The sequence below is a fragment of the Manis javanica genome, chromosome 16 (assembly GCF_040802235.1).
Source record: "Manis javanica isolate MJ-LG chromosome 16, MJ_LKY, whole genome shotgun sequence".
NCBI lineage: Eukaryota > Metazoa > Chordata > Mammalia > Pholidota > Manidae > Manis > Manis javanica.
In genome coordinates, this window is record NC_133171.1 from 34,401,540 (window position 1) to 34,428,109 (window position 26,570).

General features: G+C 40.6%; 1 protein-coding gene across 17 annotated transcripts in view; it reads left to right on the forward strand.

Annotated features, from left to right (window-relative positions):
- Positions 1-26,570, forward strand: part of DST (dystonin) — a 397,695-nt gene that overhangs the window by 22,800 nt on the left and 348,325 nt on the right. For all 17 annotated transcript variants that reach the window (XM_073224747.1, XM_073224742.1, XM_073224734.1 and 14 more), the window contains exon 3: positions 19,105-19,305. In XM_073224747.1, coding sequence (XP_073080848.1) covers positions 19,105-19,305 — 201 coding nt within the window. The remainder of the gene's footprint in view (positions 1-19,104; positions 19,306-26,570) is intronic.

Consider the following 26,570-nt stretch of genomic DNA (forward strand, 5'->3'; position numbering starts at 1 on the left):
GGAGCAAGATTCCCCCCCACTTTATTCTTCCTTCTCAGGATTGCTTTGGCTATTCGGGGTCTTTGGTGGTTCCATATTAATTTTTGAACTATTTGTTTCAGTTCGTTGAACTAAGGATATTTTACCCTGTGTTTTAGTTTCTGGGCCTGAAACCTTAGTCTTTCCTTTATCTTATAGTGATGTGTAATCAGATAAGAAATTTCTCATTCATTCAAGTCAGTGTTGGTGCTTTCTTTCTTCTCTTCTTTGTCTATACCTCCAATTTCCTGAGAGTTTCTCTGTCTTATATGTAGAATCAAAGGGTTAATTGGATCTGTTATTATTTGGTTGTTTTTTCCTGGCTCTACACCTAAGATTTTAGTAATGGGACTTCGGGGAGTGGAGAAAGGTAACAGCAAAAACATTTTGTGTGCTGGTATCTTTTCACTACAGGGATTAAAGATTTTATTTGGCAGCATTTGCTGTTATTGCTTATTAATTTTACTTTTAGGTCAATTTTTGCATAAGTAAAACATTTACAAGCTTCAAAACTTAAAACAGTTAAAACTATCAGTGAGAATTCTTTATCCCATTCTTGTTCCTCATGTTTAAGGAAATTTAGTTAATGACCATTCTTAGTTTCTTGTGAATCCTTGTGTTTCCTGTGTCTCTGTGTTTCCCTATTAAACATAAGCAGGCTTTTGAGTTGAGATAAGTGTATCTTATTATGTTTCAGAAGTTGACCATCTGTGTTGCACATTTTACCCTTAGTCTCTCAGCTTCCCCTTGCTCTTACATGCTATACTCTCTAGTGTTGGGGCTGGGACTCTGCAGACTACATTTCCCAGCTGCTCTTGACAGCTGCTTCCTGTTGGGATCTGTTAATGGGGAGCATTAGGGGGAGCCTGGAAGGTGGGAGGAGGGAGAAGCACTTCCTGTTTCCTATTCCTGTCAGAGGTACCCCAGGGGAGGTATTTTACCTCAGCCTCCAGCTTTTTCTCTAGACTGGCAGAACCAGCCTCATCACTCCCCCTCACAGGTACCAGCAGCAGCCACACAGTGACCCCTCCTCAGAGATATGAGCCCCCACTAAGAGGCACTTCTCTCAACTCTTGAGGAAGTAACTATGCCTAAGCATCGCAGCCCTTCCCACAGTTCTGAACTCCAGCTTTGTGGGGCCTCTCCTTGGAGCTCCCACATTCTTGTAACCTAATCTCCTTCCTCTCCCACCCCCAACTTTACAGGTGGTAGCTGCCTCCTGCATTTATTATCTCTGAGGTACCTCATTGTCCTCTCTCCCCTGTGCCAGTTCTCCAACACGTATTTCACCAACTGTCTTTGTTAAATCTCCTCTGTTGAAATACCTGATGCGCTTTCTGCTTACCCAGAAGGACCCAGGCTGATGACTCATCTATTCATATTGTAGTGAATGTTTTTATGGAGATTGTTTTTTGAATTTTTTTCCACAATACTTTTTCTGTGCCAATGGGGATGATTGTATGGTTTATCTCTTTAGACCTATGAAATACAGGACTGGATCTTCTAACACTAGACTCTTCTTGAATTTCTATAATAAATTCCCCTTCATCACATTGTATTCTTTTAACTGGCAGCTGAATCTATTTGCCGATATTTTCTTTAGGATTTTTGCATTACTATTTATACATGAGTTTGATCTGTGAAATTTTCTCTTTTTCGGGTACTCTAAGTCATGTTTTACTTCAATGCTGTATTTGCTCTGTAACAATTTTGCGTTTCCCATGTTTTTCCTAAGCTCTTAAACAATTCAAATAGCGTTTAACATTACCCTTTCCAGGTGTCTGTTGTTCTTCTATCTTATTTTTATTCCTTTCTGACAGTCTCTGAACTGGTGCCAGTTTGGTATCATATAATGGGAGATACATTTCACTAAATTAACCCAGAATGGCTAACACAAAAAGTAATACTTATTGTCGCATTAGCTGGGCTCGTTGAGAAAAGCTGGTCCAAACCAAACTGAAGTTGGCATTGTGTCTCTGGTGCCTTTTTAACCCCATTATTGTTGTACTTGAGTCTCTAAATAATTCTCCCTTTTACCTGCCCTCTTTTTCATCCTATTCTGCTAATAGTCCCTGCTACTAACTGATATGGTTTTTGAGATATGACCCTGCATAGAAATATTTGCATTTTTACAGCAGAATCATGAACATGGTCATGAGCCAATCTCAGGTCCTGGTATTTTGTTTTGTGTCCCCTCTGTCTTCTGGGTTCTCCATGTACACTGATGTCTGAGGTGAGGCAGAAATGTACCAGACTGAGGAGGGTGTATCCTCCCATTGGCTCAGTTAAACAGGCTTACTGAGCTTTCTAGTCAGGACCCACAGGGGCTCTCCAGCCTTCTTTAAGAAAAAAGATGCAAACAAACACAAAAAACATCAGGGTCACCACCTAATTACCTCGGAGTGACTAAAAGATGGAATAACACCACATTCAAGTTTCTGATCCCATCTCTAACCTCTCAACTCATCATTTATTTTCAATACCTTTATGTGTCCTCTTCTTTCTGACCGCAAGGTCTTTCCTTGCCCTGGACCCTCTTTTGGAAGCTGGTGTCCTGGCTTCTTTCACACAGTGGTCAGCCCCTCCCCTCCCCACCATGAACTGACCTTTGCCTCGGTTGCCCCGGAATGTCTCCTGAGCATACTTCCTCATGTTACCTTCATTGTGTATCACTTGCTTTAAGACTGCTCCCCTCTGGCCTGGCCGCTCCTGAGGGTGAGTTCCGTGCCTGCTTGTTCTGGTTTCTGTGCTTAGTGCACTCCCACACACACAGGAGGCCTCAAAATATATTAGCTGCATAATGAATAATGAGACCCAAGTAAAAGTGGAGGATGAGAAAACTGAACGGCAAATGGATAAATGGACTCTGAAAGGATTTTGGTACCATGTGCCAAATGCTAAAAGGTAGGTTTTAATAATCCACTTGCATTGTATGAAAGTAAACATAGTATTTTCATTCAGAGTGAATTTAATTTATATTTGGTGTGTGTTTACATTGCCGATGTTTTTCTGGCAACACACTTTCTACATCCGCTTACTCAGAAGATGTGTAGCAGAATAAATTGGAAAGACGGTTTTCAAGGCTATGAAAATCTAAAATACTCTGGTAGCTTTAGAATAACTCACCTTTTGCATCAGGAAATCTGTGTTTGTTCTTCCTACATCAAGCAGTTTTGCCCTGCTTCAGGGAATGATGAGAGTGGAGATAAATGAATCAAAGGAGTAATAAGGGCTGCTAAAAATAGGTCTGTTGGGAGATGAGATGACCTGAAAGCAGAGGATTAAATGGAGGGGTTTGAGGGAAATAAAAGCTCTTCCCGTGATGCCTCCATCTGGAAAATGCAAATATAAATAGCGCATGGGATCATGTTTAGGTTGAATGTTTTCCCGTTCACATTCTGCAAAAATTTTAGTTGGCAATCTATGTTTGGATGACAGAGGATTTTGAATTTTTTAGACTCACTTTAGCCATCAGACTCATTCAGGAACATATAAACATTGTTATCCTTACCTTACTGCCCCACTGATGTTGCCTCCCACAGTACATCTTCATGTATTTATGTTTTCTTTATTCTGTACTCTCTAGGTAGATATTTTATGTTAGTGCTTTCTCTTTCTTAGTGTTGTGTTAAGATTATGTTTAGTCCTGCAGAACTGTGTAGGGACAGTTCTGGGATTTACATACACACCTATGCTTATATTGAAGTGCGTTAGTGGTTACAATGAATCTTTTTAAAGAGTTTAGCAACACTCAAATGAGAAACATTGATGGTGACAGTATAAATTTGTTGATTTTATAACCATACTTCAGCAGGGTTATTCCTTTTGGTAAGGCAATTTGGTTTTATCAGTTGTGATTTAAGAAGGCTGGTTCTCACCTGTAAGTCAATATGAGTGCCTTCATTTCTATCTCACAGAGCTTGTTTCTGTCTTCTTTTAGAGAGTGGGGAATGTGGGTGCAGGATGAAAACTGAGGGGATTAGATCTTACGGTTTCTCCTGAGTGCCCTTCACAGGGCGCTGCCACTTCTCTCCAAAGGGTCCGCAGTGTGGAGATCACTGTTGCTTCCTTTCGTTGAAATAATTGCACACTGGCTCCCAGTGAGAGCTGTAGCAGTATAGGGTTTAGCTGGATGCTCCAAAGCTCTGGGGGTGGGGTCGGAGAGGGCCAAGTCTCTGTCAAGGGCCAGGACTCATGGCCCACACCTTTAGTCTCTTTTGTTCTTTAACTCTACTGTTTTTTTCTTGCAGCTCTATATCCTAAACAGAGGACTTTTCTCTTCTTGCTTTTCTGTCTTAGACTTTGCACCACCCCCCACCCCCAGCATCAGGCATCTTGTGAAAGTTGGTGCTTTTCTTCTTTCCTGCCGTCTCTGAGAAGGATAGGGTGAACTCTTGACTTGTGACTGCTGGCCTCACCAATCTCTGCAGGCTCTAGATGAGAAAGCAACACTTGACCTATTTAGTGATTTTGTTCACTAAAGTGGGCTTTATTCCTTGGTGCCAAGAAGGACATTTCTTGGTTGTCGTGCTGGAGGGAAGTATGCAGGCTGGAAACCGTTGAGGCCACATTGAATAACGATGACGGGTAAGAGGGAGAATCTTCAGGCACTTCCCATCTGGTCTATATCTTAAGTGTTGGAGAGAATCTTGAAGTGCTGAGCTAACATTACCCTTTTGGGCATGTCATTTCTACAAAGGTTTGACAGGCAACAGGTATAAAGATTAAAAATGATTATACAGAATAAGATGAGGAGCAGACATTCTGCAAGGAACCATTCCAGCATAAAGGGTTCTTTTCTAAAAGCCTCGCAAAGAGGAGTTAGCTTGTTTCTATTTCCCTTGGGTCCAGGGGAATGGATTAAAGACTAAGAGATCTCTGACATCATGAGAAGATTGGAATTCCTGGTGACATATTTAACAGTCAGAAAGGGTTCCCCCTTTTGCAGTAGATTGGGCCAAGAAAGAGGGAAGAAATTAGGCAAGAAGCAATAGCAAGCAAAAGTAATATAGGCCTGGTCCAGTCATCTTGTGAAAGCTGTCTGCCTCAGACGTCATCTGCTTCAGTTCCTGGAAATCTTTATTTTCAAGTCACACGTTGGTGTACAGGTCCAGTCAGGAATTTGGTGCTTTCTTTAGATGTGGCACATGGATTCAAGAGTCTATTCCTTGGGCTGTGGCAGCACAAGGGTTGGTTCCTTTCCAATGGGGTAGAAAAGAGTCTTTCTGGAGATAACTTTTCTAATATACAAAATCTCCAGGCTGCAAGATGGGATGTTGAAGGGACCTGCTGTGGAAAGATAGTTCTACGAAAGCGTGATTATTCTTAGTGGAAATAATTAGGACTTTACAGTATTGAAGTATATCCCCCTTTACCAGTTGTAGGTTGAAGGAAGCAGGAGCCATGTGCACTGGGTGTCTTGTGATTATCTCAAAGGGTGAGAGTTTATGGGTTCCAAAAAGGGTAGATCTGAGACTCATAAGGACTAATGGCAGTGCCTTTGGCTAGGGTATTTGAAGAGTCTACAACTTTTGCCAATTAAGCCTTAATAATGCCATCAATGTTTTCAACAAACCCTGAGGATTGAGGATGAGATGTTGCATAACTGGCCAAATGGCACAGACCGGTAGAAGCACTTGACTAGGGTAGTGAGTTTCCCAGTTAGTTGAACACTATAGAGTTCAAAGGGAGTTTCCCAGGAGGAAATGATATTTTTAAAACATATAAACCATTTTGTATATCTTGTATGAATAGGTATTAACTCTCCTTTAAATGTTTGGTAGAATTCACCTATGAAGATAGCCAGTTCTAGAATTGACTTTTGTTTGTTGGGAGTTTTTTGATTACCGATTCAATTTCAGTCCTAGTAATCAGTCTGTTCAGATTTTCTATTTCTGATTCACTCTTTAAAGACTATATGTTTCTAGGGATTTATCCATTTCGTTTAGGTTGTCCAATTTGTTGGTGTAAAATTTTTTGTAGTAGTCTCTCATAATCCTTTGTATTTCTATGATGTCAATTGTAACTTCTCTTTCATTTCTGCTTTTATTCATCTGGGTCTATTCTCTTTTTTTCTTTATGAGTCTGGGTAAAGGTTTATCACTTTGGCTTCTCTTTTCAAAGAAACAGCGCTTAGTTTCATTGATCTTTTCTGTTGTTTTTGTTAGTCTCTGTTTCACTTATTTCCATTCTGGTCTCTATTATTTCTTTCCTTCTACTAGCTTTGAGCTTGTTTATTCTTGTTTTTATAGTTCCTTTAGGTATAAAGTTAGATGTTTTGAGATTTTTTTTTATAGTTTGTTAAGGTAAGCCTGTATTGCTATAAACTTTCCTCTTAAACTTGTTTTGCTGTGTCAGAAAGATTTTGAACTATTGTGTTTCCTAGCCACATTTTAAAAAATTCTTTTTCCTTTTTACTGTTCAGCTTAGATTATTTCCACTACCCTGTGTTTCAGATCATCGATCTGTTCTTCTGCATCCTCTAAGCTACTCTTGCTTCCCTCTAGTTTACTTTATCATTTCACTTACTGTATTATTCATGTCTGATTGTTTCTTTTTATATTTTTCTTATTTCTTTTTTGACGTTCTCTTTGAGTTCATCCATTTTTCTCTCAAGTCCAGTGAGTATCATTATGATCATTACTTTGAGTTCTTTATCAGGTAGATTGCTTAGTTCCACTTCATTTACCTCTTTTTCTGAGGTGTTGCCTTTTTCTTTCATTTGGAACATATTCCTCTGTTTCTTCATTTTGTCCGACCCTTTGTGTTTATTTATTAGGTAGATCAGCCATATTTTAGTCTTGAAGGTAGTGTTTTATGTGTTTATATATCATTATAAAAATAACCACATTGGTTAAAGTAGAACAGAATGTTCCTATAGATATAGTTACAGTAAATGATTTAAGTAGCTGTTTCAATCAATAGGGATGTATTGATAGTTATTGAAGCTGGGTGATGGGTACTTAGAATTCTTCATACTCTTAACTTCTTTTTTATATTTTGAAATTTTCTATAATAAGAAAACATTTAAAAATAAAAAAGAAAATTAAATCTTGGAAGAAAGAACAGATAGTTTAGTGGACGGTGATACCCATTTGCGAAAGAAATAAAATTAGTCTATAGTTTATACTGTAGTCCAAAATTTATTTTGGATGGTTAATAATTGCAATTTGCATATTATTAATTCCAGGTGGATTATAAATGTATACATAAAGAACTTTTTATAAAGGACTTAAAGAATAGAAGAAGATATGGCAGAGTATATTATAATCTTGCAGTTGGGAGAAACTTTCTAGGAAAAAAATAAAATGTAGAAGTCATAAAGGAAAGGAATGGAAGTTTTAAATAAAAAATAATGGTAAACTTCTCTACAATAAGATAGGTTGCAAGACAGGCAAACATACTTGCTGCTTATATCACAAATGATTGTATTCATGTTATATGGAAAACAAATATATGTAACTTGCAGGAATATGAGCCATGGATGTGAACAGACAATTCAAAGAAGAAAGCCAAAAAATGGTTTATAAAAGTACGACAAGATTTCCAACCTTAATAATAAATAGTGTAAATTAAGATCAGTTTATTTTGGCCATCAGATTGGCAGAAAATAAAAAGACTAGTACTATCCATTGCTGATCGGAATAGGATTAAACAGGTACTTTCATAGTGTTGCTAGAAATATAATTTGGGTCAATGTTTTTAGACATGAATTTGGCAGTATCTTTTACAATGTGATTTTTTTATGGCCTGGAAATTCCATTTCTGTTTATTTCTTTTTATTGCAGTGTAGTTGATATACAATATTAGTTTCAAATATACAATACAATGATTCAACAGTTACACGTATTATTATATCTTCACCCCAACTAGTGCAGTTACTACCTGTCAACATAGAAAGGTATAGAACCATTGACTGTATTCTCCATGCTGCACTTGCATCCCCACGACCAACTTATGACTGAAAATTTTTGTGCCCCTTTATCCCACCTCACCCTCACCCCCTCAACTGCTCCCCCATGGTAACCGTGAGTCACTTCTCAGTGTCTATGAGTCTATTGCTGTTTTGCTCTTTTGTTTTTAGATGCCACATGTAAGTGAAATCACATGGTATTTGTCTTTCTCTGCCTGGCTTATTTCACTTAGCATAATACCCTCCAGGTCCATTTATGTCGCAAATGTCAAGATTTCCTTTTTTATGGCTGAATAACATTCCATTTATATATATGTACCACCTCTTCTTTATTCATCTATTGATGGATACTTAGGTTGCTTCTGTAACTTGGCTATTGTAAATAATGGGAAATAAACGTAAGAGTGGATATATCTTTTTGAATCAGGGATTTTGTTTTCTTCACTTAAAGTCCTAGGAGTGGAGTTACTGGATTGTATGGTATTTCTGTTTTTAGTTTTTTGAGGATCTTCCATACTGCTTTCCATAGTGACCACCAATTTACATTCCCACCAACAGTGTAGGAGGGGTCCCTTTTTCCACATCCTCACCAATACTTGTTATTTCTTGTCTTTTGGGTAGTGACCATTCTGATTGGTGTGAGGTGATATCTCACTGTGGTTTTGATTTACATTTCCCTGATGATTAGCGATGTGGAGCATCTTTTCATGTGCCTGTTGGCCATATGTATGTCTTCTTTGGATAAGTGTCTGCTTAGGTCCTCTGCCCATTTTTTAATTTGGTTATTTGTTTTTTTGGCATTGAGGCATATGAATTCTTTATTTTCGATGTTAACCCCTTGGCAATTCCATTTCTAAGTAAAGATTTAGCTAAAGACACATATATATCTTATTTATTGCCCTGTTTCTAGTAGAGAATAATGGAAGTAGCTGAAATTTTAATCAGTTATACAATAGCTTAAATATGACAGACCCATATGCTAGAAAAGTTTTCAGTTGTTAAAAAGAATGTACATCGAAATACTATGTATAGTATTGTTAAATAAAAAAACAAGTGCAAAACTATATGCATAGCAAGATCCTACTTTGTTTATATTTTGTTTAATTATCTGTATAAACAGTTTATATTTATGTATCTATAATTGTCTATGTAAACATTGGAAAAATATTGGAAAAAATCAGGATGTTATTTACTAACTTCACAGTTATTACTCTGGAAGTGTGTGTTTGGAGGTATAAAATAAGGACATTTGTTTATATAGTTAGCAAAGAGTGTGATATTCTTTTTTTGGTGGGTGTAAGTTTCTAATTTGTTCTTTTCTGATAACTTTATACAAATAGATCTTTAAGTAAGAAAAATCCAAACCAAAACATATTGAGCATCTACTCTGTTCCATAATAAAGTAGGAAAAATGAAGCACTCAAAGGAGAAAGAAGCATGTGTCTGCTCTCATATCCACGAGTACCTTGTTGATAAATCAAACTGAGATAAATGCTGTGAAAGAGCCACATTGAGATAAACACCACTTGAATCAATCTACTGGGAAAAAGTGAACAGGATCATATGGTCTAGGTTAAAAAGTTCATAGCTCTTGCCCAGATAGCTGCAAGACAGGGTGATAAGATCTCTTTTAAGCTTTTAGCTAGTGCATCATTTTAGGAAAATAAGTCAGTGTGCAAGATGACTTCTCATGCTGAGATTTTGCTCATTGCTTTCATGTATGTCAAAGAGCAGAAATGAAGAGTGAAAGATGCCATAGTTGCCCCCCAAATAGACTAGCCACAAACATTTCTTCCAAACCTCCAATTAAGAGTCTTAGTTTGGACCCTTGGTTCTGTTAGCTCTGCCTGTTCCTATTTCTCTGTCTTTGCTTAATATAAATATCAGAAGATTTGGGTCATGAAAACTTCTTTTTTCGTGCTCATAAGTATGCCTTTCGAGTAAGCAGATTGTGAGAGGGAATATGCTGCCAGGAAAGCATTTAAGACTTGAACGTAGACCAAATACACATTCGATTAGTTTCATCTGGGGCAGAGATTCAGCTTTTAGACTGTGGGCATAGACGGTCAGTCCTTTCTGCTCTCTGCATCCTCAGTGGGACTGTCAATGTTTCTGAGACATTTCTCATCAGAGCAGTGTGTGTTGGAAGACTGCCCATCATGTTTTTAGACTAGCTTCACAGGCATTGTGCCTGGGGCTTGAAGGTGAGCTTGGCAGCATCCATTCCCAATTCCTGTCTTGGGGGCTCAGTAAATGACCACCCTACTTCCCTGTTATGGTGCCATAGCTCATCCGTGGAACTTGGACACCTGCCCTGAATTCCAGCCCAACAGCTTGAATAGCTTGTTTTTCTATCTTTTCCTCCTGTTTTCTATCTTTCTTTCCTTCCCCTTCTTCTTCTCCTCACTGCACATTTCCTCCTGCACATTTACTGGGCTGCGCAGCCTCCCCCCAACCCCACCCCACCCCGCCCCGCTCCTGCGCTCTCACCTGCACTCCCCGTGCCTTCTCTGGCCCCCTTCTGGCTCCTCCAGCCCCTCTCTGCTGCTTTCTGTCCTATGATCTGTCTTGTGGCCTTTGCTTGGTGTGACTGTTCACTTCAGAGATCTTGCTCTTTGGGTGCCACTTGGCTTCTCAGCATTTAAACTGAGAAGTTGTGAACACCCCATAAAACATGCTTGCTTCCTTATCTGTTTCCTCGCTTGGAAAGGGCGTTGGGACACACTCAGATTTTCAACTGTGATGCTTTTTATTTCATAGACATGGTCACTAGTGATACCGTCTGTGAGTAGGTAGCTTGGAAAGGGCTGCATGCGAACACATTGTGTTCGCATTTAAAGAATCATCTATAGGGCCCTTCAGTCTGCAGTCAGGAAGCCTGGGTTATGATTTGCTGGTTGCTCTGCTATTTATAGAGCCTGTCATTGCACATGACTGCCTGAGCCTGTGGCTGGGACCTCATGCCAAGAGGCGCTGAGCTCTGCTGCCCCAAAAGCCGATGGCAGACTGCTGCTCCTGCTTCCCAGACAGCCTTCCTCACTTGCCCTCCTTAGCTTTGAGTGGAGCTTCAGCTTCTCTCTAGACCTCTCTACTCCCCACTTCACCTCCCAGGTGGCTGCTGCTTCTGTATCCTCCTGCTGCCTGTTTCTGATGTATATACTGCTCAGTATTTTTGCTGTTACTCTCATGTTTTGTATTGATGGATTTGCTGTCTTCTAGAAGCTCTTTTTTATTTTCGTATTTTTCACGAGAAAGGCCTGTAACACTATCTTTTATTTTATTTTTATTAAAGTATCACGATATACAATCTTACGTTGGTTTCAAATATGCAACACGGTGGTTCAACAGTTACCGATATTATTAAATCCCCACCGGCTCTGGGGCGGTCACTATCTCACTAATGTAGTAAGATGTTACAGAATCTTCAACTGTGTTCTCCATGCTGTGCTACTGTCCCCGTGACCAACTTATATTGTGACTGAGGATTCTTGTGCCCCTTTAACCGCTTCCCCCTCTCCCAACCCCGCCCCCTGCCTTAGCCCCGCCCCCTTGGTAAATGCTACTCCCTTCTCCTTGTTCCTAGAACTTCTTTACTACTGGCTCTTCTCTGTCATTGAATGTTAAAGATGGGTCATAAGCTACTGAAGACCCTGTTAAGATGTTTAGGAGCTGGACTGGAGCGCACTCTCGGGGCTCCACTGGAACGGAGTGAGGGGAGCAGGACTAAGCCGAGAGAGAAGTAGAAGTGTAAAGCATCCGCATGCAACGGAGGCTCCCCTGGTGCCCTATAGACACTATGGAGGAGAGAGGCCCTTCCGAGTTGTCCCCCAGTGAGACAAGTACTTCCCCTTTTCTTGACCAGCATTGGCTCTGGGGAGGGGGTGTGCCCTGACAACCAGTGACGAGCTCTTAGGCCGAGGGCAATTCACACATAGGGATTCGGCTAAAAGCCAGGAGCTGCCACTACTCCTAGCAACCAAGGAAATGGGTACCTACGTCCTGACAGTGGGATTTGGTACCCACTAAGATGTTCTCGTTACCGTTGTGCATGTAGTGGATGCAATTTCTGCCCTACTTTTAACTGGATTTTATTATGAATGCAATGTGGGGTCCATACTCCAAGAGAGTCTCTTAAAAGCCAAGCATATTTATTTTCATTTTATGGTTTATTTTGGCAAAAAACCTGATGTTGAATTAAAAAACAGTGTTGAGGCCCGTTTCAACAGAAAACTGCCTTGCCTTACTAGACAGTGCTGCCCATAAAGTTCACCGTCACTGCGCTGATGGCGTTATTTCTGAAATCCAAAGCAGGAGGTGGGAAGGGTGAAGTTTTGAAATCTGTTGTACCAAAAGCACCAGGCTTGATAAATCTGTGTAAACCTTTTGCATGGTACAGTCCAAATATACAAAATCAGGGAATAGGTATCATTATTAGAAAAGTAATGCAAGTATTAGCCTCTTTTGGTAGTAGCTATGTGTTTGATGAAACAGTCTAACAGATGTTGTTTAATCTGCCTATAAAACTACAAACAGACGGAGTGGACATGGCTACCAGAGGGAAACTGACTGACCTTATATTTCACAGACTGGGTTGTTGTGCACACAGCCCTACAGGGTTCTGCAGAGCAGGGGCTGGCAGAGTTTTTCTATCAAGGACCAAATAGTATAAATTTTTGACTTTGTGCTAAGTGGCCCATGTTCTTGGTGTTTCTCTGTCGGACACTCAAGAGAGAGGCTCCGCCCGAGTATCAAGACCCAACAACCATGCCCAGAGGGGTGGGGTGCCATGGTACAAAACTAGCCCACCCCAGACAGCAGAAACTGGAGGTGGGGCATATGTCCAAGAAGGGAATGGTTGACATCAGTAAGAGACTGAAAAAGATTTCTGTTTATAAAACTGCATTTAAGTTGTAATTTATTTGTGATTTGAAAAAAATCATCAAGGCTCTCTGACTGCCAGTCAGAGCTTTTGATCAGAGGAGCTAGTAAGTAGTTGGTACAGTATTAGTCAGTATAAATACAGTAAAAAGAAATACTGTATTACTAACCTGTGAAACCTTGTCTAAAATAAGTACACAAATCTTCTGACTTTTCATAGATTAAAATTTGATTTGTCCTTATCATACCATACCTGCAGGATCCAGTTATCTATACAAGTTGAATGATTAATTATTAGAAAATAAGACTTTGAAAAGGTAATATTTTGTCCCATTATCCCTTATTTCTCAGGGAATACATTTTCTCTGAAAACAGAAATGTAGCTCTAGATACATTGTTTCTTATCCAGCTGACAGAGTGGCTTCCCTGGGCAGTCTTTTAAGGTAAAATGATTAAAACCACAAGTGGCAATGCTTCTTTAATCTTGAGGGTCCCCTGCGCACGGCGCAATGGGTAGCGTGTTATGACCAAAGTTACTCACTCACCATACAGTGAAGGGCAGGAACTGGTATTAGAGTAAGGATTTTCAGAGTGTAGTCAGGGGATAACAGTATCAGCATTACCTGAGGACTCATTAGAAATTCAAATTCTCAGCTCCCATCCCAGATGCCTAAATGGGAAGCTCCAGTGGTAGGGTCTGGCAATCTGTGTTTTAAACCATTGGATTAGGGTGATACAAACTCCTGTAGCCAATATACACTTAAGTGTACAACGATTCAATGGCACCAACAAAATAGAAATATACTTGTTCATTTAAGGGTACAAGTGGGTGACAGATTTGCAGTTATTAATTTTATTTAGTTGTTCGGGGGCCCAGGTTAATAAAGGCATTGCCATTTTCAGTGTGTGACTTTCAAGGTTGCTCTAGAGGTTATCCTAGCCAAAAGAGAAGAGCATGGTGAAGTGGTTGTGGGGCGTGTTTATGGACTTGGTCCAGAAATGACATATATTACTTATATCCACATTCCATTCTCTAGTCTCAGTCACATGGCCCCACTTTATTGCACGGGAGGCTGGGAAATGCAGTCTAGCTTGTTCTCAAGAAAAAGAGGCAAACATGGATTTTGGTTAGCAGCTACTAGTCTCTGTTATGAACTCCTATGGAAATTTCTGAGATGTCCTGTATTCTTGACAAATTTCATGCCAAAAACCCCTTTGGCAGTCTAGTGAAGCCCATGGAGTCATTTTTAGAATGCTTAAAAAAAAATATATATATATATGTAATTATAAGGGCAACTGATTATATTGAAATATCATTATAAATAAAAAATACTTGGACAGAGCCATATTTGAACTTCTTTATTAGTGAATTAAATTACAAATTTAATTGGTAAATCTGGTGGCAGATTTACCAAGTACTGTGATTTTGAATTAAGGATGAGTACATATGGTATTTCAAGATATCTGCAGCCACTATAATTTAATACGTAATTATCTGTGGTTTATTTTGGTGGAAAAAGTGACAGGTACTGCTAATAATATCAGATTTATGTCCAACATTCACAATTGAGCAATATGGTACATTTCAGTTGGAGGTTAGTGAGAATTAAGGTATAATTTTTCACCATCCATGTGCCTTGAATTTTATTCATGGATCCAGGAACTTCTGCTATATACTTTATTTCTAGCCTTGGATGAGAAGAATCAAAGTGTTTTTGCAGGGTATTATATACTATATAGAAACATCAGCTTATTGAACTTCATAATATTTGTATATGGTAAGTTTGTATCTCATTTACCTACAAACCTTAGCTGTTCATGTATGTGTAGCAATAATACAAAACCAGTTCTTTATAAATGCCTAGTATATTCGGTTCCTTTTTTCCGATGCTTCATCTATGAACTGGGTGGTAGTTTGAGCTATATAACAGTAATTCTTAACCCAAAATGTTAACTTTTTCAATTTCTTCCCCACTTATATAAATTGTTTATAGACCTTTTCTTGTGTTAATCAATCAGCTTACATTTCTGAGTACTTTGGTGCCCAGGCCTATGAGTTTATGTAGAAGATTAGCTTTGAAAGCATTACTGCCTTAAAATGTCTCTGCCTAAGAACAGAGCGGTGAGGGCATCGATTTGGAGTTAGATAGATCTGGTTCTAACATGGGTTTTTCTAATTGTAAGTTTTTGCCTTATGTCAATTACTTAACCCCAATAAACCTCAGATTTCTTGTCTATGAAGTAGATATAATAGACCTCACACCTCAATTGTGTTTAGTAAATTATTACTATTAATATCCCTTCCCTTTTTGTGCCAGTCTACACAGCCAGTCAGTCTGGTTAAGTTTGAGTTTCTTGGTGTTTACATCTTCCCATTTAATATTCGGTGTCCAAGCAGAGAGATCAGTTGCTTGAGCCTTGGCCATGTGCCTACGTGTGAACTGTACAGGTTATTAAGGGGCAACATCGGGAGTGGGCCGTGGTATCAGCCACTCACCTCTGTATCAAGACTGTATCTTGGGAAGTTGTGAACCAAAAGGTGCTGATAAAACGAGGGGTCCTAAAAGTGGCTCCAGTCCATTACTGAGAGACTTCCAAGTGTCTGTCATTTACACTTGTCATCTGGTTAAAGGGCATCCAGGCAAAATCAAATGACCAGTCAGAAATGGTCTCTATACCTACACCATTAAATAGTGTTAACACCTGTAAGAGTTTATAGCACCCCCACTGTTTCAAAATAAAATGTCTTCCAGTTAAAAGTGATGACTTCTTTTATAGTATTCAGGACAAGCAAGTGTAATAAGCCGAGGACCTGTAATTCTATGCAGTGGGTTAGGGAAATAAACCAGGTGACCACTCAGTGATGACTCTGTGTTGTTTATAGTGTTTGTGGTCACAACTCTGACCTCCTGGCATGTGAATTGCTGCCACAACATCCAGCAAGTGAAGTAGTAATAAAAATGGTAATAATTTATTGACTACTTCTTGTAATTTATGTATGGTTCTAAGTACCTACTGTGTATTATCTCACATAAATCATATGCTGTCAGAGAGGTATTAATATATGTTTTTGGCAGATGAAGAAACTGAGGCATAGAGAAGTAACTTGGCCAAGATTGCATACCTAGGAAGTGAAAGAGTTTGTATTAGAGCCCAAAGAAGTAGCTATCTAAGATCACACAACTAGGAAGTGACAAACGCAGTATCTGAACCCATATAATCTGGCTGCAGTCTGTATACTATGGTGCTTATCAAAAGTTATTTAAAAGGAGTAAGTATATTTTTTTTCAAATTTTTTGAATTGAAGTATCATTGGTTTACAATCTTTTATTGGTTTCAAGTATACAACACAGTGGTTCAACAGTTACCCATGTTATTAAATCCTCACCCCCACTAGTGCAGTTACTGTCAACATAGGAAGATGTTACAGAATCACTGACGATATTCTCCATGTATTTCTCCAAAATATATTTGGATGTCACAGAAATCACAGAGGCCTGTGATAGTGCTTAGATCTTTTAAAGCATTTGAAGGTGGAATGAAATGACTGACATTTAGGAAAGACAGATTTAAATGTTTCTAATATTTATTATTATAAGTAATGCTTGAATATATTCTTGCGCATACTTTGTAGAATTTCTCTAGAGTAGATACAAGTATGCAGAACATAATAATTTACTGTGTCATTGCTGCCCAGAATAACTGTACCAACATGATTCAATCTTAATCTTTTTGGGGGTGGTCACCTTTAGTCCTTGTTTTCCCAAGTGTTTCTAGAGTTTGTTATGTAGACCACCGAAGACTTTTGGTAATAATATTGTATCATAACTTGTATTGTTACAAGTCAAGCAATATTTGGTTGCTTATTTCTCATAAAAGCATAAGAGAAAGACAATCTGCCTTCTCACCAAAGAAATGTACCCGACTTGCCAAGCTATGACAGTATCAAATACTTAGTTAACTCTCCCACGGCCCACATTTTTGAACAAGACTGTGAGGACGTGGAAGTTACCGCCACCTAGTGGTTAGACTAAGCCCCAACTCATGAGGTTCCTGCAATTTTCCGAGTACAGAAAAGTTACCAGAGGAGCTTCTTAAAAAATGAGCTTCTTGGCTTCACTCCTAGTGGGTCTAATTCAAAAGGAAGGAAGGAAAGAGAGAGAAAGAGAGTGTGTACATGTGTGTGAGTGTGTGCGGGGGTGGGAGGGGTGTCCAGGAGCCTGCATGTTTAGAACGTGGCCCCTGGGCCTGCCGATTCTGACATGTCTGATTCTAAGTCTAGAACTCAGCTGAGCAGTCGGCCCAGCTCCCTCTTAATCCTCTTCTTCTGCAGCTGCAGCCTATTTCCTGAGTTATGTGGGAGCTGAGGGGACCTTCTGGGGCTCTCTTGGGTTGAGCAGGACCCAGTGAGCTTGCACGCAGAGGAGGGATGGGAATAGGCTAATGTGTCTGTGGGTGAGAGGAAAGAGTCCAGACAATGGCCCCATTTTTGCCGATCCGCTTGCATCTCTTCCTTAATGATTTCTGCTGACTTTAGTGCTACTTTTGACGATGGGGTTCAGACTCTACTTTTGTCTTCTTTTCCTCCTTCTTCATATCCTTAAGCCTGATCCTCAGGGTCCGTAGTCAGACCCCAGGCCTTTTCCCGGGACCCTCCGTGAGAATTCCCCTGTATGCATTTGTCTTTCAGTATCTCATACTGCTTTCTCCCCTGAATTCTTACTGTTCATTCATTTCTGTACTCTAATCTTTACTTTTTTTTTTACATCATTTAAAATTCCGAAGACCCACAACCCCAAAGAGGCCCTCCTTAGAGCATGTCACACCTCCTCCTCTCTAATTTCCCACCATACTTCATGTGTAGCCTATATATTCCCATCCTGGCACATAATGAAGTAAGGTGTCTTATCACTGCGTGGTCCATTCATCTGTTCATCATTTTACTTCTTCATTCACTCCTTAGGTTGTTTCCCTTGCCTGGAATATAAATACTATTCATTCTTCAAATGCCACCCACCTAACTAAGCCAAATATAGACTGTTCTCAGCTTCCTTCATTGATTTCTTCTCTGAGGTGTCTGAACTGAATCCACCACTGCCCACTTTAACCCTTAATTACACTCCAGTGTGTTTACGAACTCTGTGTTGGACTTCTTGTGCTCTTCAGTATTGTAAGCTCCATGGACACCTGTAATTCTTTGTGGACATACGTAATTTTCCAAACTTGTTTCCCAAATGCGTAGTACTGCTTGGCTGAACGTCGTCTTTGCCTTATTGCACTGTCTCCATTTAGCATTCAGTCTTCATGGTATTTTATAATGATGCTTTGCAATCCCACTTTCCTTCTTTCAGAGTCTGCCTTCAGGAAGGTAGAGTGGACCTTTACCCTGGAATAATACTCACTCCTGCCCCTTCCCCCTGCTTCATGCCTCTGTGGAAATATTCTTCTTCACACGCAGTCTGATTTACATACATACAAGTAAAGCAATGTGCCCACTTGCCTTTTTTATTTGGACTGGCTTTACAGGTGTAACTCCAGGGAGGGGAAATGCTAGGGCAAAATACCTTTGAAACTGAAATCAGTCAAAGGGAGAAATAAAGTTTAAAACCCGTTTATTGCTTACAAGCAGTCGTCCCACATCTCTCTCTTGCTGTGGCCCGAGCAAGTGAATACTCCCCCAACCTCTTTGGTCCAGATAAGCCCTTGCTTGCCATGTAATTACCCATTGATATGGAGATGCACTAAAGCCAGGTGAGAATTTCTGGAAATATTGCAATTTTACCCAGAATGGATTAAAAACATTTCTTCTTTTTCACATTAAAAAAATTGAGGTATATACAATAAAATGCACTAATCTTAGCATACCACTTGATGCATTTTGACATGTGTATACACTCATGTAGCCACCACGCAGATCCAGATATCAAATATACTCACTGAATTTTTTCCTATTTCACCCATTGCCCCCACCTGCCCCCACCTCTTACATGGCGTGTTTATGAGTCTATTTGTTTTGTTTGTTCGATTGTTTCTTTTTTTGTTATAAACGTTTCTTAATCCTGGGAGTAACTTCGAAAAGTAACTCTGGGCCCTGAGACACAAGTGCTTTACAGAGCACATGAATCTTGCTTACACAAATCTTGCGTGTTGAGCCTCTTTGTACATGCTCACTTTGGGAATGTAAATGATCTCATTAAGCTTGTGGCTTTTGGAGCTCTCTGTATAACCAGCCCCAGAGAATTTCCAAGCTAACTCAATACAAACCTGGATGTATTCGGTTGTGTCTTCCACCACAGGGATTCAGAGCAAGCCCTCGGCACAGCAGAAGGCGAGCTGCAGCCGTTGCAGCTGCCCGTCTGGAAGAAGCCAAGCCTGTGGTGGAAGTTCACCATCAGAGCGATAAAGAGATCTTGGTGAGGAAACGAAGAATCAAGAAAAGTAGTCGAGTCCAGCCAGAATTCTATCAGTCTGTCCAAGGTGCTTCAACCAGAAGGCCTGTAAGTAGAGAATTGTCTTTTATAAGAATATTAAAGAAATCGTTTTTTTTTAAATTGTCTTCAAGTATTATCTTTAAATGTTTAATTTTAAATAATTAGTTTATTCTGTTGTTATCTCCAACAAGTGGTGGTATATGCACATGAATTCCGGCAAGGAATGTGGTTTCACAGAAAGCTGTGGGGCAGAGAGTTGTCAAAGAGGCCAGAGCTAGTCACGGTCAGACAGATGGATTTAAAAACTGGTGAGCTCTGAGTCCCGTTAGAGCCGGGCTCTAGCATGAGGACAGGGGTCGTAGAGTCAAGAAGCTGAGGCTGTGGTAGTGACGAGATCAGAGCTGGTAAAGTGGACATCCACACAGCCAGCATCAGGACAGAAGAAGCAGTGGGAGGCAGAGGGGGGCAAGCGGGGCTGGAGTGTGGGGCGGTAGCTGAACCCCTCAGGGAGGCTTGGGCCAGTGAGTCCTGCTCTGCCCTCTGCAGCCAACCAGGGAGACGGGAAGCGTGCTGGCCTTCTCAGGTGTCACCTTTACACTGTCCAGGGCAGCAGCATCGTCCTCTTCTAACCCAGTGCCCTACATCTCTGTGGGCTGCAGTGCCTCCTTGCCTCGGAGGCCTGGGGCTCGCCTGGGAGCTGGGAGCCGGCCTCTACCTCCTGCTCATCTCCTGCACGCATCGCTTTTTGTGCTTTGGTGTTTTTTTTGTGGTTGGGATTCTCACATGGACTTTTACCAATGCTGTGACAATTAAGGATTTGGGGCTTAGGAAAGTGCCACTTAAAAGTTTTTAAAAAGTATTTCATGACTGTGATAATTTTACATTGCTTCAGCATTAAAAAAAGTTCCCCTGTGGTTTACTCCTATACTGGGGGGAGCCTGTTTTTCTCATTTCTCCTGCCAGCCTAGGGGACCATCAAACTTCGACTTGGTAGTCTTTGAGCACTGGTCATAACTGCCTTGGATAATAAGATGTGTTCCCCACGCCCCTGTGACTTTGAGCTGGCTCTTCACTTTGTCCTTGAATTCCTGTCCTCCCTCTTTGCCTGGTGAATTCCAGTTCACCTCTTAAGAATGACTCATGATCAAGTGACTTGTCCAGAGTCTTTTCTGACCCTGTGAGTGAGGTGCCTTTTGTTTTGATCCTCAGCATTTTGTGCAGATCTCCAACATAGCAGCCATCCAAGTGAAAAAGGCAGGCTCTGTCGTAAGACAGACATGGGTTCAAATCCTGCTCTGTGTACTTGGCAGGAAACAGTTGACATAATAAGAGAGTTTAACTGAAGAGAGTTTAACGAAAGGACTGTTTCCAGAGGTGTGGGCAGGGCTAAGCCCAAGCTTCACCAGCCTTCAAGTGGAGCCTGCCTACCTACCACTCCTCGCCTGAAAGGGCAGCAGGAGGCAGTGATGCTACTGGCTGGGGTAAGGGGAGCTGAAGCCGCGGGAGACTCCTGCCCCAGGAGCTGTGGCTGAGCAGGCAGCCACGGCCAGAACCCAGTGAGTCGGGCAGCGAGCAGGCGGAGTAAATGCCCTCTTAGCTCCTGAAGGTGCTTTCCGTTGGCCCAACCTCACCGGAAGCCAGAGGGCAAGGGAGAGTGGGTGATGTGGATCATAGAGATCCGCAGCCCAGGGATGGGGCAGGGCAGAGATGGGCAGAGACTGAGAGGAGTCAGGGGCAATGAGAATAAAGAACATACCTGAGAATCTTGGACAAGTCGTTCAACTCTTTGAGACCCTTACTGTAGAGTTATAACAATAACGGCTACTTCATTAAGTTGTGAGGATGAACTGAGCTCACCTACGGAAATAGATGGCACAGTGGCCTCCTTAGAATTAACAACAAATGGTGATTCCTTCCTTTCCTTTCCTCTCCTAGAACTTGGCTTCTTTGGGGGCAGCTGGGGGCTAGAAGGTCTCCTGGCACAGGGCATTTGAGCGCATTTTATTGAATAAATGAACGAATGATATTTATGCATGACATATAGCTTATGTACTGTAGGCATTCAGAGAATGGAGAGGGCTTATTTATTTATTTATTTATTTTAGCCCTCTAATAGGGTAGCCAGAGGATAACTATTTCATAGAAGAGACGGGGTTGAGTTGTGTTTTAAAAAATATGGGCGGGAGTCGGATAGGCAGCAGATGTCGGGTCTGAGGAATGGAGAAAGCAGAAGTGCTGAGAATCGCTTGGCTGCTTGTGGGGATTCATACGGGGATCTGGAGAAAGACTGGGGCCAGAATATGTTTCAACCACTGTGTTTAAACTTCAGTTTCTATGCTTCATGGAGGCACTGGAAGAGGTGGGTAGCATGCTCCATGCACGATTTTAGGAAGACTAAACGTTAGCAGGGTGAGGCAGAGGGGAGCAGGACAGGGGCGGGTAGGTAACTGTGCTGCAGTGTAGGTAGGAGGCAGTGAGGGCCTGAGCTTGGGCCTCATCGCAGACTGTCCGCTGTAGCGCTCTGCCTCATCTGGTGCGCACGGCTGAGGGGGGCCTGAGGATGACCTTTGCTCTCTCTTATTCAGAAGGTTCATTTGGAAGGGGGAGAGATTAGAGGGCAGGAAATAGCCATAGAAGCTACTCGGTTGGTTGGGGCAAAAAAAAAAAGGAAAATTTTTTTTCTGGGGTATGTTCTTTGGGGCAGGTGAATCTCACCTCCTCTGTCTATCTGCACCCCTAGGGGTTATTGTGGAGATAGGAAACTGTGAACTGTAGTGAGGAGGCTGTTGGCTCCTTCAGCCTTCTGGAACCTTCTGGCCTCTGCTGACATTTCCCTGTTTTTATGCCTTATGTGGGCTTTAGCCTAGGGCTCGTGTCCTGCGCCGGATTTCGTCAGGTGCAGTCAGTAGTGCTTGCCGGAGCCTCCCTAGTCAACGCTTGCCCCAAACATGTGCCTTTTCTAACTTTCATGTTTGGAGACAATCAGTATTACTAGGAGTTGCCGTAGAGGCAGCTCTGATTATGACTTGGAGATGGAATAAAAATAAATCAGCCATGGTGATTCAGGGTTATTTGAATGAGTGTATATAAAGTACTCCAGGCATTTCTGGTGGCAATCTGAATAAGAAACAGGCCCATGAGTGAGAAAGACTGAAACAGGGTGTAGCTGCCAAAGAGGTGGATTTGGTAAGGGGATCAGCAGGCTTTCAGTAGGACTGTTCTCTTGGGGACTTGAGCCACATGCCATGGGGAATTCATTATACTTTGGCACCTTTGGCTGCTCTAACCTATATACTTATCCTCAGTGTATAATTTATACTCAAATGTGCCTATATGAATTTATAATGGAGATCCCTCATATAGACAAATATGCTTATATGAATTTGTAATGGAGATCACCAACACGAACTTAATTAATAATATATGTGTTTTCTCTTTCATTCCTTTGGAATGTTTCTAAGGATGAGTAAGCTAAAAATATTTCCTGCTTCCTTCTTAGTAAACATGTCTTGAGACTTATACTATATATTATGACACGTCACTAGAACACCTAGAAATTTTCTACACCTTGGAACAGAAAAGATAATTATATCGAGATCTGCATTTGTTCTTTAGTGTTTTAACATTACAAAGCTGTTTTTGTGTGTGTCTGAACCCTGGAGTTTTTAAACATGACCATCATTGCCATAACAAGAGCCCTCCCATTTGCTGCACGTAGACTGTACTGGACCTTCCCCCAAATTGTGCTTCCCTGTTATTTCTCTTTCAATCTTCCCAGCTATTCTCTGGGGTAGATGTTCATTTTTCTAGAGGAGAACCCTTATCAAGGTCACACAGCGGATAGATGACAGAACTGAGATTTAAACCTAAGAGTTCTTGACTAGAGTCACTTGAGAATGGGGAAATTCAAGCAATCACATTCTAGTGCTAGGGGTTTATCCTAATGAACCCTCCTAAAATATTTTAATCACTTTGAGTCTCAGTTTCCTACCTGCATAGATGGTGTACATAGATGGTGGTTTTTAATTATTACATCAATCAAAATCTCTTTTTAAATGATATTGACTAGATAAACCCCAAACCTCACTTTCGCCATGCATTTCATTAATCCTCTCTTTCTGTGGCAGAGCACCTAGGAAAGTAGCAAGAATCTCGCTATCCTATTGCCCTCTTGCATGAACCTGTTAATGTGTAACAACTCTCAGGCCCAAGAAGTATTTATATGTTTGGTGTTGGGGTGAGAAAAGGGGAAATAAAAATTTCAGAGCACTTGCAAATAATCAGGCACACTGATTTTATTCTTGTTACATTTCACTGATTCCAGTTTTTGCACACAACTTCATCGCCCGTGTTTCCTCGTGATTTAGAATCTCTGAGTCTTTCTCACTGGAGTGAAAGAATATCCGGTTAAAAATTGGTAGGCTCCCAGGTCCTTGCCCAAGCTCTAGCTTACTCCCCCTGCCAGCAAAACCTAGGCCCTTGAGCTTCTGTCTTCTCCACCACAAGTAACTGGATTGTTGCACCTAATAATCGTGGCTCAGGAGATGGAGGACAGATGAGTTTAGCACAGACTATTTGTGGTGTTCCTTCTGAAATGGTGAACACTGAGGAAGAAGCAGGTTGAGCCTGAGTGGAAATTACATTTTCAGTTTGTTCAATTTTCAAATGTTAAGTTTGAAATATCTATTAGATACCCTAGTGTCTGCATTTCATGGAAACGTGTGTGGATTGGAGTCACTAGCGCAAGATGGTATCAGATACAGGACACTGGATAACATGCCCCAGGAAGTGAATATTGGCAGAGAAGCGAGTTGAGGGCTGAGCCTTGGATCCTCTGGCGTTGAGTGACTGGGAAGAAGGGTGAGGTTCCTTTACGCCTTCCAATTCCTCCCTCAGGAATACAGATTCAGGGAACACATTATTGTTTGTCAGAGGTTGGGGGGTGGGGTGGGGGGCTGAGAGAAAAAATAAGTACACACATCCGACTACATTTGTTCTCTTCAGTGATACAGAAAAATAAACTCTTTGAATACACCCCCCCCAAAAAAAGATAATAATAATACAGTTGCCTTAAGCAGAGATGGGTACAGGACTCTTGACTTTGATTTAAGGATATTAAAAGGCCACTCAGGTAGAAACTAGACAAAGAAGCAGTAAAGGATTTCCCACATACGCTGATTACTCCTCAGCTCTTTCTCCAACCACTTCCTTGGCCTCACCCTTCTTTTCCTTCTCTGGTTGGATTTTGTTACTGATTCTTGGGGAAATTTCTGATTTTCCAATTACAGCTTAGATCATTGGAAGACTGCAAGCTATTTTGGAACATTGCAGAGTTTTTACATTTTTAAATTAGTATTAATAGCAGTTCAGGTCATTTTTGTAGTTGGAAGCTTGCTGCAGTGTAGAAAAGACTAACCACACATCCCTCATCTCATTGAAAATATAGTAGGATGTTTCTCTGCTCCTTTCCTGCTTAGATTATTAAATGACCTTCCCTTTCCCTTTCCTTTTCAAATAAGTAGGACCAGACAGCTTTATTTGCATAACCTCAGGACACTTCCCTTTCTGTGGCAGGCTTGACTACACAGCTCCTACCTTACTTTGGCTTAATTAATTGGCAAATACAAAGCTTCTAAAGGAAATGTTTGTTTTCTTTGCCTCTTTGGAATTCTAGAGAATGAATTGAATGAATAAAGTCAAATTTCTTTTGCTAACTAACTGCTTAAAAAGGATTTTATTGAATTATGCCCATTCAACTTAATGAGTATTTTGCTACACATTGCTATATATGCCTTCCTTACGGAATCTTACAAAAGATTTCATTTGTTATAAATTTGCTATCGATTGGTTTAAGAATAATTGGAGCACAGAAACATTCAAGGTAGAAGGAATATATTAAATAAAGTGTTACTATAGGTAGTGTTTAGTTTCTCAAACAATTCATGAAACCAAGGTGACCTTGGTTAAGGGATTCATGTGTTCTGCTTGGAGAAGAATAGGCACATCTTTCTAGCTCAAGATTCTTCTCCAGGTCAGCATTTTGACTGCATCAAGGCTTGTTGCCCCTCTTTTTAAGTCTTGTATTCTGGGTCCCCTGTTGTCTTAAAAACCTGAAATTCTTTGAGCTCTAAGCAAACAAACTTAAAGAAAACATTTAGATAGATGTGTAAATACTTTCCAAGTTTTCATATACAATTGTGGATCAAAGGACTGAAAAGAAGTCCCTTCAAAGATGGTTTAATTCATTACTTTACTTCTAACAAGAACAGTCTTTAAATTGTTTGGGGAAGCAAGGTGGGTATTAATTCCTTTATTATAAAGGGCACACTCATAGCTTTCTTTAGAGTTCTGTTTGGCATTTAACATCCTCTTTGCCCAGGATGATTCCCTGACTGATCTTTGCCCTAAATCCCATGGATTACAAAAGAAAGCCATTTCCCGCTGCATCATTTGCGAGGAATGTGCAGCATAGCCCACTACAGCTGTGTTGCTGTCGGTCTTTGTGAAATCAAAATGTTCAAGTTTAAAAGGATCTCAGAGCTTATCTGATTCAAAGGCTCTCCTAATGCTGATTCTCCTTTGTCCCAGGACTTTTAGTAGTAAGATCTTCCATTGTTAGATGGTTCTAATTTGCAGCAAGTTAATTGTACTTGAGAATCAAAAAGCTTTTTCTTTTCTGGGCTCATGCATGGTCTCATCTCTCTGGACCTTTTCTCCTAGATCTGATTCTCAGTTTTTCTGACCATCACCTTTGTTGCTACTCCTCTAAATCCCTTCCTACTGAGTGGCAAGGATCTGCCTGATTTCTTTCTCTCTCTCTCTTTAATCAGGTGATGATTGTGGTGCAAGAAAATAAAACTATGGGAATTGAACCTATCCATACAGAATTTAGTTTGTGCCTTGGGAGAGGAGAGGTCAATTCTGGAGATGACAGTAACGTGCCAGGAAAATTACTGCTTTGCACTAACACTTTGTAGTTAAGTTAGTATATTATATATTTTTAAGTGTGTTTGTATTCATTATCTCATTTAATGTGCACAATCAACTTGTGCATTGGGTAGGGTATATATTATTAACCCAATTTGACAGAAGTGAGTCTCAGAGACTGGGACTCAATAATTATCTAGTCAATAATTAAAATAAATTATAACCCAAGGTTATAAGTCTAGATAGAGGCAGACATCCTTCGTCCTTGCAAGCTGTTTGAGAGAGCAGTAACTCAGATAACACTTGGGGAATTGGGTAAGAAATTTCTAGGACAAGATTATAGATTCCAGTAGACTGGAGGAATTATTCATTTACTCAACCTGACTCATTACTAAGGGAGTATT